Raw genomic sequence first — 16,861 nt, 5'->3', positions numbered from 1 at the left:
GTGACTTTAACTGCTAGAGCTCAGAGCTCCTTCGCAGCGGGCAGCCAGGATTGACTGACAGGTGCCCCAAGAGTTTGCCCCGTGGAGGCGGCACAACTCAACACTAGGCTCTTAGTACTCTCACCTAATGGCCAGGCTTTAGAGCCAAAACGGCTGAGGTTCTTTAATTGTGTTGGCTGCTTTACAGTAAACCAGAGAAACAAGTCAGGCTTATGCATAAATGGTTACCAAAATTTATTAAGCTAGATTCTAATCATGTGGTTACAAAATTGCTAGTGCCTACTTATTTAAATGTAGAGATGTTACACACACAAACAAGTTACAAAACTGAAGCCACAATCCCAAAGAAAGAAAACAAAGTATAGAGCTCTATTTCAAAATATGTGTACACTAAAGATAGGAGATCAGGTGTGGGTGCTTCTTACCCTCCTTGCATCTCTCGATTCCAGCGGTGCCAAGCCAGGATCGGTCACTCAATTCCGCGGAAAGACGAATAAGGGACAAGGCGTAGGGACCCTCTTAGCTGCAGAAGCCTTGGGAGGCTGTCACTTATCTGACCAGCAGATAGATAGTGAAAAGCACTCAAAAATCATGGTGCTGTAGGTCCCCTACTTATACCTCTGTACTCCTTTATTCTCTTTCTCCTTTCTTATGCCAAATTGAGGCTGGTCTGTCGGGGTGACGCCAGCTTTTGCAAGAGTAGTTTACACTTGCAAGGGAGAGAAACAATAAGTTTCCACTACTGGACATTTCTTTTATCAGAGTAAATATTTTCCCACCTAGGATGTTGGTGTGTGTGCATCACGCTATTTAGTTGGGGCTAAGAGCCATGTCTGTCACAGGGCCTCTGCCTGCTGTGAGCTTAATCGTCGTATCTGTTCCCAGAGGCACATTGTAGCAGCACACCTGTGCTTTCACAGCTTCAAAGGCTGTGCTGGAATATATGTTAAGTGCCCTGTTCCTGCTTCCTCCTGTGTTTCCAGCAATGCTGGTCTGGGGGGGGGGGGGGGGGGCTGGCTGTCTGGCTACACCTTCTTGTAGTGTGGGACCCAAAACTGGATACAGTACTCCAGATGAGGCCTCACCAATGTTGAATAGAGGGGAACGATCACGTCCCTCGATCTGCTGGCAATGCCCCTACTTATACATCCGAAAATGCCATTGGCCTTCTTGGCAACAAGGGCACACTGTTGACTCATATCCAGCTTCTCGTCCACTGTCACCCCTAGGTCCTTTTCCACAGAACTGCTGCCTAGCCATTCGGCCCCTAGTCTGTAGCGGTGGATTGGATTCTTCCATCCTAAGTGCAGGACCCTGCACTTATCCTTATTGAACCTCATCAGATTTCTTTTGGCCCAATCCTCCAATTTGTCTAGGTCCTTCTGTATCCTATCCTTCCCCTCCAGCGTATCTACCACTCCTCCCAGTTTAGTATCATCTGCAAATTTGCTGAGAGTGCAATCTACACCATCCTCCAGATCATTTATGAAGATATTGAACAAAACCGGCCCCAGGACCGACCCCTGGGGCACTCCACTTGACACTGGCTGCCAACTAGACATGGAGCCATTGATCACTATCCGTTGATCCCGACAATCTAGCCAGCTTTCTATCCACCTTATAGTGCATTCATCCAGCCCATACTTCCTTAACTTGCTGACAAGAATACTGTGGGAGACCGTGTCAAAAGCTTTGCTAAAGTCAAGAAACAATACATCCACTGCTTTCCCTTCATCCACAGAACCAGTAATCTCATCATAAAAGGCGATTAGATTAGTCAGGCATGACCTTCCCTTGGTGAATCCATGCTGGCTGTTCCTGATCACTTTCCTCTCATGCAAGTGCTTCAGGATTGATTCTTTGAGGACCTGCTCCATGATTTTTCCAGGGACTGAGGTGAGGCTGACTGGCCTGTAGTTCCCAGGATCCTCCTTCTTCCCTTTTGTAAAGATTGGCACTTCATTAGCCTTTTTCCAGTCATCCGGGACTTCCCCCGTTCGCCACGAGTTTTCAAAGATAATGGCCAATGGCTCTGCAATCACAGCCACCAATTCCTTCAGCACTCTCGGATGCAACTCGTCCGGCCCCATGGACTTCTGCACGTCCAGCTTTTCTAAATAGTCCCTAACCACCTCTATCTCCACAGAGGGCTGGCCATCTCTTCCCCATTTTGTGATGCCCAGCGCAGCAGTCTGGGAGCTGACCTTGTTAGTGAAGACAGAGGCAAAAAAAGCATTGAGTACATTAGCTTTTTCCACATCCTCTGTCACTAGGTTGCCTCCCTCATTCATTAAGGGGCCCACACTTTCCTTGGCTTTCTTCTTGTTGCCAACATACCTGAAGAAACCCTTCTTGTTACTCTTGACATCTCTTGCTAGCTGCAGCTCCAGGTGCGATTTGGCCCTCCTGATATCATTCCTACATACCCGAGCAATATTTTTATACTCTTCCCTGGTCATATGTCCAACCTTCCACTTCTTGTAAGCTTCTTTTTTATGTTTAAGATCCGCTAGGATTTCACCATTAAGCCAAGCTGGTCGCCTGCCATATTTACTATTCTTTCGACTCATCGGGATGGTTTGTCCCTGTAACCTCAACAGGGATTCCTTGAAATACAGCCAGCTCTCCTGGACTCCTTTCCCCTTCATGTTAGTCCCCCAGGGGATCCTGGCCATCCGTTCCCTGAGGGAGTCGAAGTCTGCTTTCCTGAAGTCCAGGGTCCGTATCCTGCTGCTTACCTTTCTTCCCTGCGTCAGGATCCTGAACTCAACCAACTCATGGTCACTGCCTCCCAGATTCCCATCCACTTTTGCTTCCCCCACTAATTCTACCCGGTTTGTGAGCAGCAGGTCAAGAAAAGCGCCCCCCCTAGTTGGCTCCTCTAGCACTTGCGCCAGGAAATTGTCCCCTACGCTTTCCAAAAACTTCCTGGATTGTCTATGCACTGCTGTATTGCTCTCCCAGCAGATATCAGGAAAATTAAAGTCACCCATGAGAATCAGGGCATGCGATCTAGTAGCTTCCGTGAGCTGCTGGAAGAAAGCCTCATCTACCTCATCCCCCTGGTCCGGTGGTCTATAGCAGACTCCCACCACTACATCACTCTTGTTGCACACACTTCTAAACTTAATCCAGAGACACTCAGGTTTTTCTACAGTTTCGTACCGGAGCTCTGAGCAGTCATACTGCTCCCTTACATACAGTGCTACTCCCCCACCTTTTCTGCCCTGCCTGTCCTTCCTGAACAGTTTATAACCATCCATGACAGTACTCCAGTCATGTGAGTTATCCCACCAAGTCTCTGTTATTCCAATCACGTCATAGTTCCTTGACATCACCAGGACCTCCAGTTCTCCCTGCTTGTTTCCAAGGCTTTGTGCATTCGTATATAAGCACTTGAGATAACCTGTTGATCGCCCCTCATTCCCAGTATGAGGCAGGAGCCCTCCCCTCAGACATTCCAGCCTGTGCTTCCTCCCGGTATCCCGCTTTCCCACTTACCTCAGGGCTTTGGTCTCCTTCCCCCGGTGAACCTAGTTTAAAGCCCTCCTCACTAGGTTAGCCAGCCTGCTGGCAAAGATGCTCTTCCCTCTCATTCGTAAGATGGAGCCCGTCTCTGCCCAGCACTCCTCCTTCATGGAACACCATCCCATGGTCAAAGAATCCAAAGCCTTCTCTCCGACACCACCTGCGTAGCCATTCGTTGACTTCGACGGTCCCTACCCAGGCCTTTTCCTTCCACGGGAAGGAGGGACGAGAACACCATTGCTCCAAGCTGGGGACAGCCTGGGGCGTGGAGCAGGCATGGTCACCTGGTAAGATGCGCTGAGGCCACTGCATGCGTCACCAAGCAAACGGAAGGGGACTTTCAAATTTCCCAAGGAATTTCACGGGTGGGGTTCACAGTTGGTCATTTGATGGCAGTGCAGTAGAGTTCAAACCAATGACCAGAGAGGCGAGAACAGGGATTGTGGGACCCCTCCCAGAGGCCAATAGCAGCGCTGTAGCCCCGGTGCAGAAAGCTCTACACCTCTCGTTGGGGTGGCTTTTTTACAGTGCTGCAACTGCGTAGTTTCTGTGCACTAAGTGGCTTGGTGGTGTGTACACCTCAAAAGTTACACCACAGAAAACTCCTTTCCTGTGCAGAAACTAGCCAGCGTATACAAGGCCATAGATGGCTTACATAAGAATGCAAGACTGGTCATACTGGGTCAGACCAATGGTCCATCTAGATGAGTGTGCCTAAGAGTGAATAGTGCCAGATGTGTCAGAGGGAACGAACAGAACAGGCTTGCTGACCTACAAGGTGAAGGTCTGCCACCCTTACCTTTAACATTATTGTGGTCAATTCCTACTTATCCTATCTTACCAGTCCTTCCCCCCAGGTTACTGGGCAAATCAGGTGTGAACCACTGCTTTGATACAGACGTGTCCCAATCCTGCTGAATTGAGGCAGACTTTGGGCCAATGTCAATTTGTAAAAGGCTTGCTTCACCCAGCAGGTTTCTCAAAGTATCTGTTGCTCTGAACCGTATGTACTGTGGATGTGAACCCCAAAGATATCAACAATGAAAGAAACACAAGGCCAGTTCTGAGGAGGTTTCCAAAGCCAGGCCTGAGGGTTAAACAGCTGTGCTCAAAAGGAAAAGAGCCTCAACACCTATAAAAAGAACTGGTTGGAAAAACAAAACAAAACTTAAATGAAAAAAATGAAACCAAACCAAAAAGCAATCCAGAAAAGCTACCATCACATATCCATCACTGTCAAGGTTCCTTCCCCACTCTGAATTCTAGGGTACAGATGTGGGGACCTGCATGAAAGACCCCCTAAACTTATTCTTACCAGCTTAGGTTAAAAACTTCCCCAAGGTACAAACTTTGCCTTGTCCTTGAACCCTATGCTGCCACCACCAAGCGCGTTAAACAAAGAATAGGGAAAGAGCCCACTTGGAGACGTCTTCCCCCAAAATATCCCCCCAAGCCCTGCACCCCCTTTCCTGGGGAAGGCTTGATAAAAGTCCTCACCAATTTGTACAGGTGAACACAGACCCAAATGCTTGGATCTTAAGAACAATGAAAAATCAATCAGGTTCTTAAAAGAAGAATTTTAATTAAAGAAAAGGTAAAAGAATCACCTCTGTAAAATCAGGATGGTAAATACCTTACAGGGTAATCCGATTCAAAACATAGTGTTACAGGGTCGGGCCAGATTCCTATAGGAGAGTAATTTTTTTTTTTTGCTATTTTTTATAGCCACAATGTAAACAAACTGGTACAGTCCATTACCAGCACAACAAAAGGCTTGAAGAGCAAGGTGTGTTCCCTGGGGAAGGCTTAAGATTTCAGTCTCTATTTAGAATTAGTGTGCAGTCCTGGAACCCGATGCAAGTTTGGATAGCACAGACTGTGCTCTAACCAGATCTGAAGAGGAGAATAGCAACTTGAAAATAGATGAAGTGCTTAGACTCGTGAGTCACATAGCTGCCAAAGTTCCTTCCCACAATGCAGTGCCAAGTGGGGTTGTAGTTCTTGTCAAACTCCTTTATATGAGCTGCAATATCCTTCTCGAGGTTCTATTTCTCCAGGGCCTAAGTGGCACACTCCACTGAATCTTGCTGCATCTCTTCAGACATATCCGCATTCTTGATCACAGCCTTTTGATCACACATGGTTACCGTGTGCTGGGCGGCTCCGAGCGCGGAGGGAAGGGATGGGGCGCGCGGGCAGGCAGCTTCTCAACCAGCGCTCGCTCGGCCAGCTCTAATAGAAGGCAGATATATTAGCCCCAGGCTAAGTAGGTCTCTTTTCCCTGGGTAAGGTAACAGGGAAGGTTCCAGAACAATCAGGAACCTTCTGGAGATCATTAAGACAGGATGATTAGAACACCTGCCGCCAATCAAGAAGCTGCTAGAATCAATTAAGGCAAGCTACTCGGGGCACTTGGGTTTTAAAAAGGCGTTCACTTCAGTTTGTGGTGTGCGTGTGAGGAGCTGGGAGCAAGAGGCACTAGGAGCTGAGAGTGAGAACGTGGACTGTTGGAGGACTGAGGTGTACAAGCATCATCAGACATCATCAGACACCATCATCAGACACCAGGAGGAAGGTCCTATGGTGAGGATAAAGAAGGTGTAGGGAGGAGGCCATGGGGAAGTAGCCCAGGGATTTGTAGCTGTCGCACAGCTGTTCCAGGAGGCACTCTAGACAGCTGCATTCCACAGGGCCCTGGGCTGGAACACGGAGTAGAGGGCGGGCCCGGGTTCCCCCCAAATCCTCCCAACTCCTGGTCAGACACAGGAGGAGTCGACTTGGACTGTGAATTCAGAAAAACACCAAGCTGAGGGCTGCCATGAAGCTCCAAGGCGAGCAAATCCGTCAATAAGCACAAGACCCACCAAGGTAGAGCTGGAACTTTGTCACAATAGAAAATCACTCTAGGTAAAACCTTAAGTTACAAAAAGATACAAAAACAGGAATAAGAAAAGGAGTACTTGTGGCACCTCAGAGACTAACCAATTTATTTGAGCATAAGCTTTCGTGAGCTACAGCTCACTTCATCGGATGCATACTGTGGTGTAGCTCACGAAAGCTTATGCTCAAATAAATTGGTTAGTCTTTAAGGTGCCACAAGTACTCCTTTTCTTTTTGCGAATACAGACTAACACAGCTGTTACTTTAAAAACAGGAATATACATTCCATCCACCACAGCTTATTTTACCAGCCATTAAGCAAAAGGAAATCTAACACATTTCTATCTAGATTATTTACTAATTTAAGGAGTTATGAGGCTGCATTCCTGATATGTTCCCAGCAAAAGCATCACACAGACAGACAAGCCCTTTGTTCCCCGCCTCCAGATTTGAAAGTATCTTGTCTCCTCACTGGTCGTTGTGGTCAGGTGCCAGCGAGGTTATCTTAGCTTCTTAACCCTTTACAAGTGAAAGGGTTTTGCCTCTGGCCAGAAGGGATTTTATAGCACTGTATAGAGTCAGCAGTGTGCCCTTGTTTCCAAGAAGACTAATGGCATATTGGGCTGCATTAGTAGGAGCACTGCCAGCAGACCAAGGGAATTGATTGTTCCCATCTATTCGGCACTGGTGAAGCCACATCGAGAGTACTGCGTCCAGTTTTGGGTCCCCCACTACAGAAAGGATGTGGACAAATTGGAGAGAATCCAGCAGAGGGCAACAAAAATGATCAGGGGGCTGGGGCACCTGACTTACGAGGAGTAGCTGAGGGAACTGGGTTTATTTAGTCTGCAGAAGAGTGAGGGGGGATTTGATAGCAGCCTTCAACTACCTGAAAGGGTGTTCCAGAGAGGACGGTGCTTGGATGTTCTTGTTCTGTCATATGCCACCACTGAGGACCAATGGTCTCAAGTTGCAGTGGGGGAGGTTTAGGTTGGATATTAGCAAACACTATTTCACTAGGAGGGTGGTGAAGCACTGGAATGGGTTCCCTAGGGAGGTGGTGAAATCTCCATCCTGAGAGGTTTTTAAGGCCCAGCTTGACAAAGCCCTGGCTGGGATGATTTAGTTGGTGTTGGTCCTGCTTTAAGCAGGGGGTTGGACTAGATGACCTCTTGAGGTCTCTTCCAACCCTAATCTTCTAGGATTCTAAGAGACTCTCTAAGCTTCATGAAACTTTGGATCCAAATGGTAAAAGACAGTTGTGCCCAGTTTAATCATGGCATCCTTTAGGAGTGTGATCAGTGCCACTTAACTAGGTAGCAGCGTTCTAAAAATAGTTTACCTGGGCCACAGGTTACCATAGCTTCCATCTCTGGGGTGAAAATCAATCACTAGTACGTGCAATTTCTACCTGAGTTCTTGTCATATCTTTGACCTTCCTTGGAGTAATTTTACACTTCTCTGGAGTAGAATTCTTCACCTAGCATACAACATATCAGTAGCGATAGTGAGGTATAACTCCCCCAAATATGCCCTTTTATTTCTTTAATCTGGTGGCACAGATTTAAATTAGGGACTAAATTCAGGTGCTGCTTAGATCTGTAAGACACCAAATGTCAGGTATCTATTAACAATAGGTGTCTTTCTGCAGCTCTATCACATTCAACATGGATTTCATTTTCTACACGTTTGCAGGATCTCCCAGGGGTGAGCTGAACAGAAATGTCACTTCCATTTTTCCCATCTCTACCTAGATAGGGATTGCATTTCCCAAATAATAGGCAACATGCACCTGATTAGGAAGCAGGTGTCTTCAGGAGCGACCTCTTTCAGAGCCTGGACAGAACTGCTTTGGGAGCCAAATGCATGGGTATTTTGCCTAGTTACAAGTCATTTACTAGGGAATCCTCTTCCCAGCCCTTTAGACAAAATATTGACCTAACCAATTCAACAGCAGGAGGATTGGGATGGTGATGGGGAATAAGGGAATCCCTCCACCTTAACCTATGTTCTTCTGTTGTTACAGAGCACGAAATGACATTTTTCCTTTTCCCTGCCCTTTGTTATAGTCCAATACATTTTAAGTGAGGAAAATGGTAGTAAAGATATCTGCTCTCCAGCACAACCTGAAGTAATATCAGAGCAACTGGGAATGAAACAATTTGTTCCCCAAGGGGGAACTTGATGTCTAACAATTGCTTTGAAATGGGGAACAGTATAACCGTGATGCTCAGGGTTTGTTTAGACTAGGAAAAGTGATGGAGTTTAGGTCAGGTCAAGGGGAAAGTTAATGCCAAACACTGCACCTGGGCTGCATCTGCTCTACCACTATAATTGTCTTTTCACACCAAGATCACTCACTTAAGCAGCCAATGCCATGTACAGCCCTAGTGGATGTAAGGCACAGGTACTTTGTTGCCTCAGTGTAGCTTGTGGGGATCAAACCTCTCTCTCCCACCTGGAGATGATGAACATTCCTGGCTGGAGGAACACACAGAACTATGATTCAGAAGGAAAGGAGCTGACAGAAAAGATCAGAGGACCGACCCCAAAGAAGGGTGAGCTGAAAAGGCAGAAGCAGGCCACTCATCTGGTGAAACTGAGAAACCATGGTGAAGATGGTGCAAAGATCACTATGTGGGAATTAGCAAATGTGATTAAAAAAAAAAATTTTTAGCCAGCCCTAGTCAAGGCATTTATTAGAATTCTCTCTCATATGGATTTTCTGATGTTTAATAAGGTTTGAGCTCTGACTGCAGCTTTTCCCGCACTCAGAGCAGGTGTACGGCATCTCTCCTGTGTGGATTCTCCTATGTGTCCTCAGGGTAGAGCTGTGATTGAAGCTTTTCCCACACTCAGAGCATCCATAAGGTTCCGCCCCCATATGGACTCTCTGATGTGTGCTAAGGGTTGAGCTAAGATTGAAGCTTTTCCCACACTCAGAGCATGTGTACGGCAAATCTCCTGTGTGGATTCTCTGATGTGTGATCAGGGAAGATCTGTGATTGAAGCTTTTCCCGCACTCAGAGCATGTGTAGGGCATCTCCTCTGTGTGGATTCGCTGATGTGTGATGAGGCTGGAGCTCCGACTGAAGCATTTCCCACACTCAGAGCATCCATAAGGTTTCTCACCCGTGTGGATTCTCCAATGAGTGATAAGGGAAGAGCTCCTATTGAAGCTCTTCCCGCACTTAGAGCACATGAATGGTCTCTGTCCACTGTGGAGTTTCTGATGTGTGAGAAGGTCAGAGGTCCCATTGAAGCTTTTCCCACACTCAGAGCATGTGTAGGGTCTCTCTCCTGTGTGGATTCGCTGATGTTGGATAAGGGTTAAGCTCCGATAGAAGCGTTTCCCGCACTCAGAGCAGGTGTAGGGCATATCTCCTGTGTGGATTCTCTGATGTGTGATGAGGGAAGAGCTGTGACTGAAGCTTTTCCCACACTCAGAGCATGTGTAGGGCATCTCTCCTGTGTGGATTTGCTGATGGCTGATGAGGCTGGAGCTCCTATTGAAGCTTTTCCCGCACTCAGAGCACATGAATGGTCTCTCTCCACTGTGGAGTTTCTGATGTTTGAGAAGGTCAGAGGTCCCATTGAAGCTTTTCCCACACTCATGGCATGTGTAGCGTGTCTCTTCCAAGTTGATTCTCTCATGTGTAATAAGGTCTGAGTGGCTACTGAAGTTTTCCTCTGGCCTCTGCTGAGTCTCACAGGCTTTTGCTTTTTCTGGGAGTGCACAACTCCTGGAAACATTCCCTTTGGATCTTCCTGATAACGTTGCATGTGGTTCTACTTCCTCAGCATCTTCCTGCTGGGGTGTCTCCTCCTCATTCTCACTCACCATCTTGTCACCTGATGGGGGACAGAGAGAATTCAGAGATAGGTCACTCCCTGCACTGGAATGAAAGGAAATCTCAGAGAGAGGAATGGAAAAAGGGATGAACAAGCCAAAATGCATGCGGAAGAGATCAAACCTATCAGGAGCTGATTTTCCCCAAACCATTCCTCAGAGGAGAGAAAAGATGGGATCAGTTCTGGGTCCACATCTCCCCAGAATTCTAGGGGAAAGCTGCTTTCCTGTGCAGAAACTAGCCAGTGTATACAAGGCCATAGATGGCTTACATAAGAATGCAAGACTGGTCATACTGGGTCAGACCAATGGTCCATCTAGACAAGTGTGCAGCCTAAGAGTGAACAGTGCCAGATGCTTCAGTGGGAATGAAAAGAACAGGCTTGTTGACCTGCAAGGTGAAGGTCTGTCACCCTTTCCTTTAACATTATTGTGGTCAATTCCTACTTATCCTATCTTACCAGTCCTTCCCCCCAGGTTACTGGGCAAATCAGGTGTGAACCACTGCTTTGATACAGACGTGTCCCAATCCTGCTGAATTGAGGCAGACTTTGGGCCAATGTCAGTTTGTAAAAGGCCTGCTTCACTCAGCAGGTTTCTCAAAGTATCTGTTGCTCTGAACCGTATGTACTGTGGATGTGAACCCCAAAGATATCAACAATGAAAGAAACACAAGGCCAGTTCTGAGGAGGTTTCCAAAGCCAGGCCTGAGGGTTAAACAGCTGTGCTCAAAAGGAAAAGAGCCTCAACACCTATAAAAAGAACTGGTTGGAAAAACAAAACAAAACTTAAATGAAAAAAATGAAACCAAACCAAAAAGCAATCCAGAAAAGCTACCATCACATATCCATCACTGTCAAGGTTCCTTCCCCACTCTGAACTCTAGGGTACACATGTGGGGACCTGCATGAAAGACCCCCTAAGCTTATTCTTACCAGCTTAGGTTAAAAACTTCTCCAAGGTACAAACTTTGCCTTGTCCTTGAACCATATACTGCCACCACCAACCATGTTAAACAGGGAAAGAGCCCACTTGGAGACGTCTTCCCCCAAAATATCCCCCCAAGCCCTACACCCCCTTTCCTGGAGAAGGCTTGATAAAAATCCTCACCAATTTCTACAGGTGAACACAGACTCAAACCCTTGGATCTTAAGAACAATGAAAAATCAATCAGGTTCTTAAAAGAAGAATTTTAATTAAAGAAAAGGTGAAAGAATCACCTCTGTAAAATCAGGATGGTAAATACCTTACAGGGTAATCAGATTCAAAACATAGAGAATCCCTCTAGGTAAAACCTTAAGTTACAAAAAGACACAAAAACAGGAATATACATTCCATCCACCACAGCTTATTTTACCAGCCATGAAACAAAAGGAAATCTAATATATTTCTAGCTAGATTACTTACTAATTTAAGGAGTTATGAGGCTGCATTCCTGATCTGTTCCCGGCAAAAGCATCACACACACAGACAAACCCTTTGTTCCCCACTCCCCTCCAGATTTGAAAGTATCTTGTCTCCTCATTGGTCATTTTGGTCAGGTGCCAGCGAGGTTATCTTTGCTTCTTAACCCTTTACAGGTGAAAGGGTTTTGCCTCTGACCAGGAGGGATTTTATAGCACTGTATAGAGAAAGGTGGATACCCTTCCCTTTATATTTATGACCATCACCATTTTAGATTTTTACATCCCCTGCCTGATGTAACATCTTTGCTTTGAAAACAAGAGAGCTGGGGAACTCTGTGGCTGTTGCCCTCTAAGTTTCGCATCTTCTCTCAAGTAATTTTCCTCTTAACAGAAGATTTATTTTAAAATTTATCAAAATTTTAATCAGGAACAGTCAACATGGATTCACCAATGGCAAGTCATGCCTGACCAATCTGATTGCCTTCTATGAGGAGATAACTGGCTCTGTAGATATGGGGAAAGAAGTGGATGTGAGATATCTTGACTTTAGTAAAGCTTTTGATACCGTCCCCCACAGTATTCTTGCCAGCAAGTTAAAAAAGTATGGATTGGATTAATGGACTATAAGGTGGATAGAAAACTGGCTATATTGTCAGGCTCAATGGGTAGTGATCAATGGCTCCATGTCTAGTTGGCAGACCGGAGTGCCCCAGGAGTCGGTCCTGGGGCTGGTTTTGTTCAACATCTTTATTAATGATCTGGATGATGGGATAGATTGCACCATCAGCAAATTTGCAGATGACACTAAGGTGGGGGGAGAGGGAGATATGCTGGAGGGTAGGGATAGGGTCCAGAATGACCTAGACAAATTGGAGAATTGAGCCAGAAGAAATCTGATTAAATTCTAGATGGACAAGTGCAGAGTCTTGCACTAAGGACGGAAGAATCCCATGCACCGCTACAGACTAGGGACTGAATGGCTCGGCAGCAGTTCTGCAGAAAAGGACCTAGGGGTTACAGTGGACGAGAAGCTGGATATGAATCAGCATTGTGCCCTTGTTTCCAAGAAGGCTAAGGGCATATTGGGCTGCATTAGTAGGAGCATTGCCAGCAGACCGAGGGAATTGATTATTCCCCTCTATTCGGCACTGGTGAAGCCACATCTGGAGTACTGCATCCAGTTTTGGGTCCCCCACTAAAGAATGGATGTGAACAAATTGGAGAGAGTCCAGCAGAGGGGAACAAAAATGATCAGGGGGCTGGGGCACCTGATTCATGAGGAGTGGCTGAGGGAACTGGGTTTATATAGTCTGCAGAAGAGTGAGGGGGGATTTGATAGCAGCCTTCAACTACCTGAAGGGGTGTTCCAGAGAGGATGGTGCTTGGCTGTTCTTGTTCTGTCATATGCCACCACTGAGGACCAATGGTCTCAAGTTGCAGAGGGGGAGGTTTAGGTTGGATATTAGGAAATACTATTTCACTAGGAGGGTGGTGAAGCACTGGAATGCGTTACCTAGGGAGGTGGTGGAATCTCCATCCTTAGAGGTTTTTAAGGCCCAGCTTGACAAAACCCTGGCTGGGATGATTTAGTTAGTGTTGGTCCTGCTTTAAGCAGGGGGTTGGAATAGATGACCTCTTGAGGTCTCTTCCAACCCAAATCTTCTATGATTCTAAGATTCTCTCTATGCTTCATGAAACTTTGGATCCAAATGGCAAAAGACAGTTGTGCCCAATGTAATCATGGCATCCTTTAGGAGTGTGATCAGTGCCACTTAACTAGGTAGCAGCGTTCTAAAAATAGTTTACCTGGACCACAGGTCACCATAGCGTCCATCTCTGGGGTGAAAATCAATCACTAGTACGTGCAATTTCTACCTGAGTTCTTGTCATATCTTTGACCTTCCTTGGAGTAATTTTACACTTCTCTGGAGTAGAATTCTTCACCTAGTGTACAACATATCAGTAGCGATAGTGAGGTATAACTCCCCCAAATATGCCCTTTTATTTCTTTAATCTGGTGTCACAGATTTAAATGAGGGACTAAATTCAGGTGCTGCTTAGAATCCCTGTAAGACTCCAAACGTCAGGTATCTATTAAAAATAGGTGTCTTTCTGCAGCTCTATCACATTCAACATGGATTTTATTTTCTACACGTTTCCAGGATCTCCCACGGGTGAGCTGAACAGAAATGTCACTTCCATTTTTCCCATCCCTACCTACCAGAATAGGTATTCTATTTCCCAAATAATAGGCAACATGCACCTGATTTGGAAGGAGATATCTTCAGGAGCCATCTCCTGCAGGGCCTAGGTTACAACTGCTTTGGGAGCCAAATGCATGGGTATTTTGCTTAGTTACAAGTCATGTACTAGGGAATCCTCTTCCCAGCCCTTTAGACAAAATATTGACCTAACCAATTCAACAGCAGGAGGATTGGGATGGTGATGGGGAATAAGGGAATCCCTCCACCTTAACCCATGTTCTTCTGTTGTTACAGAGCATGAAATAACATTTTTCCTTATCCCTGCCCTTTGTTATAGTTCAATACATTTTAAGTGAGGAAAATGGTAGTAAAGATATCTGGTCTCCAGCACAACCTGAAGTAACATCAGAGCAACTGGGAATGAAAGTTTGTTCCCCAAGGGGGAACTTGATGTCTAACAACCGCTTTGAAATGGGGGAACAGTATAACCGTGATGCTCAGGGTTTGTTTAGACTAGGAAAAGTGATGGAGTTTAGGTCAGGTCAAGGGGAAAGCTAATGCCAAACACTGCACCTGGGCTGCATCTGCTCTACCACTATAATTGTCTTTTCACACCAAGATCACTCACTTGAGCAGCCAATGCCATGTACAGCCCTAGTGGATGTAAGGCACAGGTACTTTGTTGCCTCAGTGTAGCTTGTGGGGATCAAACCTCTCTCTCCCACCTGGAGATGATGAACATTCCTGGCTGGAGGGACACACACTCCTATGATTCAAAAGGAAAGGAGCTGACAGAAAAGATGACAGGACTGACCCCAAAGAAGAGTGAGCTGACAAGGCAGAAGCAGGAAACTCATCTGGTGGAGCTGAGAAACCATGGTGAAGATGGTGCAAAGATCACTATGTGGTAACTACAGGTTTCAGAGCAGCAGCTGTGTTAGTCTGTATTTGCAAAAAGAAAAGGAGTACTAGTGGCACCTTAGAGATTAACCAATTTATTTCAGCATAGCTCACGAAAGCTTATGCTCAAATAAACTGGTTAATCTCTAAGGTGCCACTAGTACTCCTTTTCTTTATGTGGTAACTAGCAAATGTGATTAAAAAAATCTAGCTAGCACTAGTCAAGGCATTTATTACAGTTCTCTCTCATGTGGATTTTCTGATGCTTAATAAGGGTTGAGCTCTGATTGAAGTGTTTCCCACACTCAGAGCAGGTGTAGGGTTTCTCTCCTGTGTGGATTCTATGATGTATGATAAGGTGCGAGCTCTGATTGAAGCTTTTCCCGCACTCAGAGCATGTGTACGGCAAATCTCCTGTGTGGATTCTCTGATGTGTGATCAGGGAAGATCTGTGATTGAAGCTTTTCCCGCACTCAGAGCATGTGTAGGGCATCTCCCCTGTGTGGATTCGCTGATGTGTGATGAGGCTGGAGCTCCGACTGAAGCATTTCCCACACTCAGAGCATCCGTAAGGTTTCTCCCTTGTATGGATTCTCCGATGTCTGATTACATGTGAGCTCGCATTGAAGCGTTTCCCACACTCAGAGCATCCATAAGGTTTCTCACCCGTGTGGATTCTCCAATGAGTGATAAGGGAAGAGCTTCTATTGAAGCTCTTCCCGCACTCAGAGCACATGAATGGTCTCTGTCCACTGTGGAGTTTCTGATGTGTGAGAAGGTCAGATGTCCCATTGAAGCTTTTCCCACACTCAGAGCAAGTGTAGGGCGTCTCTCCTGTGTGGATTCTCTGATGTGTGGTCAGGGCAGATCTCTGATTGAAGCTTTTCCCGCACTCAGAGCATACATAAGGTTTCTCACCCGTGTGGATTCTCTGATGTGTGGTAAGGGATGAGCTATCACTGAAGCGTTTCCCGCACTCAGAGCACGTGTAGGGTTTCTCTCCTGTGTGGATTCTACGATGTATGATAAGGTGTGAGCTATGATTGAAGCTTTTCCCGCATTCAGAGCATGCATAAGGTTTCTCACCCGTGTGGATTCTCTGATGTGTGCTAAGGGATGAGCTATCACTGAAGCGTTTCCCGCACTCAGAGCACGTGTAGGGTTTCTCTCCTGTGTGGATTCTACGATGTATGATAAGGTGTGAGCTATGATTGAAGCTTTTCCCGCACTCAGAGCATGCATAAGGTTTCTCACCCGTGTGGATTCTCTGATGTGTGCTAAGGGATGAGCTATCATTGAAGCGTTTCCCACACTCAGAGCATGTGTAGGGTTTCTCACCCGTGTGGATTCGCTGATGTCGGGTAAAGGTCGAGCTCCGATAGAAGCTTTTCCCGCACTCAGAGCAGGAGTAGGGCATATCTCCTGTGTGGATTCTCTGATGTGTGATCAGGGAAGATCTCTGATTGAAGCTTTTCCCACACTCAGAGCATGTGTAGGGCATCTCTCCTGTGTGGATTTGCTGATGGCTGATGAGGCTGGAGCTCCTATTGAAGCTTTTCCCGCACTCAGAGCACATGAATGGTCTCTCTCCACTGTGGAGTTTCTGATGTGTGAGAAGGTCAGAGGTCCCACTGAAGCTTTTCCCACACTCATGGCATGTGTAGCGTGTCTCTTCCAAGTTGATTCTCTCATGTGTAATAAGGTCTGTGTGGCTACTGAAGTTTTCCTCTGGCCTCTGCTGAGTCTCACAGGCTTTTGCTTTTTCTGGGAGTGCACAACTCCTGGAAACATTCCCTTTGGATCCTTCTGATAACGTTCCATGTGGTTCTACTTCCTCAGCATCTTCCTGCTGGGGTGTCTCCTCCTCATTCTCACTCACCATCTTGTCACCTGATGGAAGACAGAGAGAATCCAGACACAGGTCACTCCCTGCACCACAAAGAAAGGAAATCTCAGAGAGAGGAATGGAAAAAGGGATGAACAACCCAAAATGTGTGTGGGAGAGATCAAACCTATCAGGAGCTGATTTTCCCCAAATCTTTTCTCAGAGGAGAGAAAAGATGGGATCAGTTCTGGGTCCACATCTCCCCAGA

The 16,861-nt window shown here is 46.3% G+C and overlaps 3 protein-coding genes across 3 annotated transcripts in view; 1 reads left to right on the top strand and 2 right to left on the bottom strand.

The window, feature by feature from the left end:
- LOC140904241 (uncharacterized) overlaps positions 1–16,861 on the top strand; it is a 307,623-nt gene that overhangs the window by 75,645 nt on the left and 215,117 nt on the right. The window lies entirely within an intron of this gene.
- Positions 1–16,861, bottom strand: part of LOC140904261 (uncharacterized) — a 55,934-nt gene that overhangs the window by 28,958 nt on the left and 10,115 nt on the right. Inside the window, 2 exon segments of the mRNA XM_073326756.1 lie at positions 9,125–10,260; positions 15,435–16,697. Of these exon segments, the coding sequence (XP_073182857.1) occupies positions 9,125–10,260; positions 15,435–16,697 (2,399 nt within the window).
- On the bottom strand, positions 5,091–6,509 carry LOC140904259 (dynein light chain 1, cytoplasmic-like). The gene is given in 1 exon segment (XM_073326754.1): positions 5,091–6,509. A coding segment is annotated over 1 exon segment (258 nt). The 5' UTR covers positions 5,670–6,509; the 3' UTR covers positions 5,091–5,411.

The sequence above is a fragment of the Lepidochelys kempii genome, chromosome 28 (genome assembly GCF_965140265.1).
Source record: "Lepidochelys kempii isolate rLepKem1 chromosome 28, rLepKem1.hap2, whole genome shotgun sequence".
NCBI lineage: Eukaryota > Metazoa > Chordata > Testudines > Cheloniidae > Lepidochelys > Lepidochelys kempii.
This window is presented reverse-complemented; position numbering and strand designations above follow the sequence as displayed.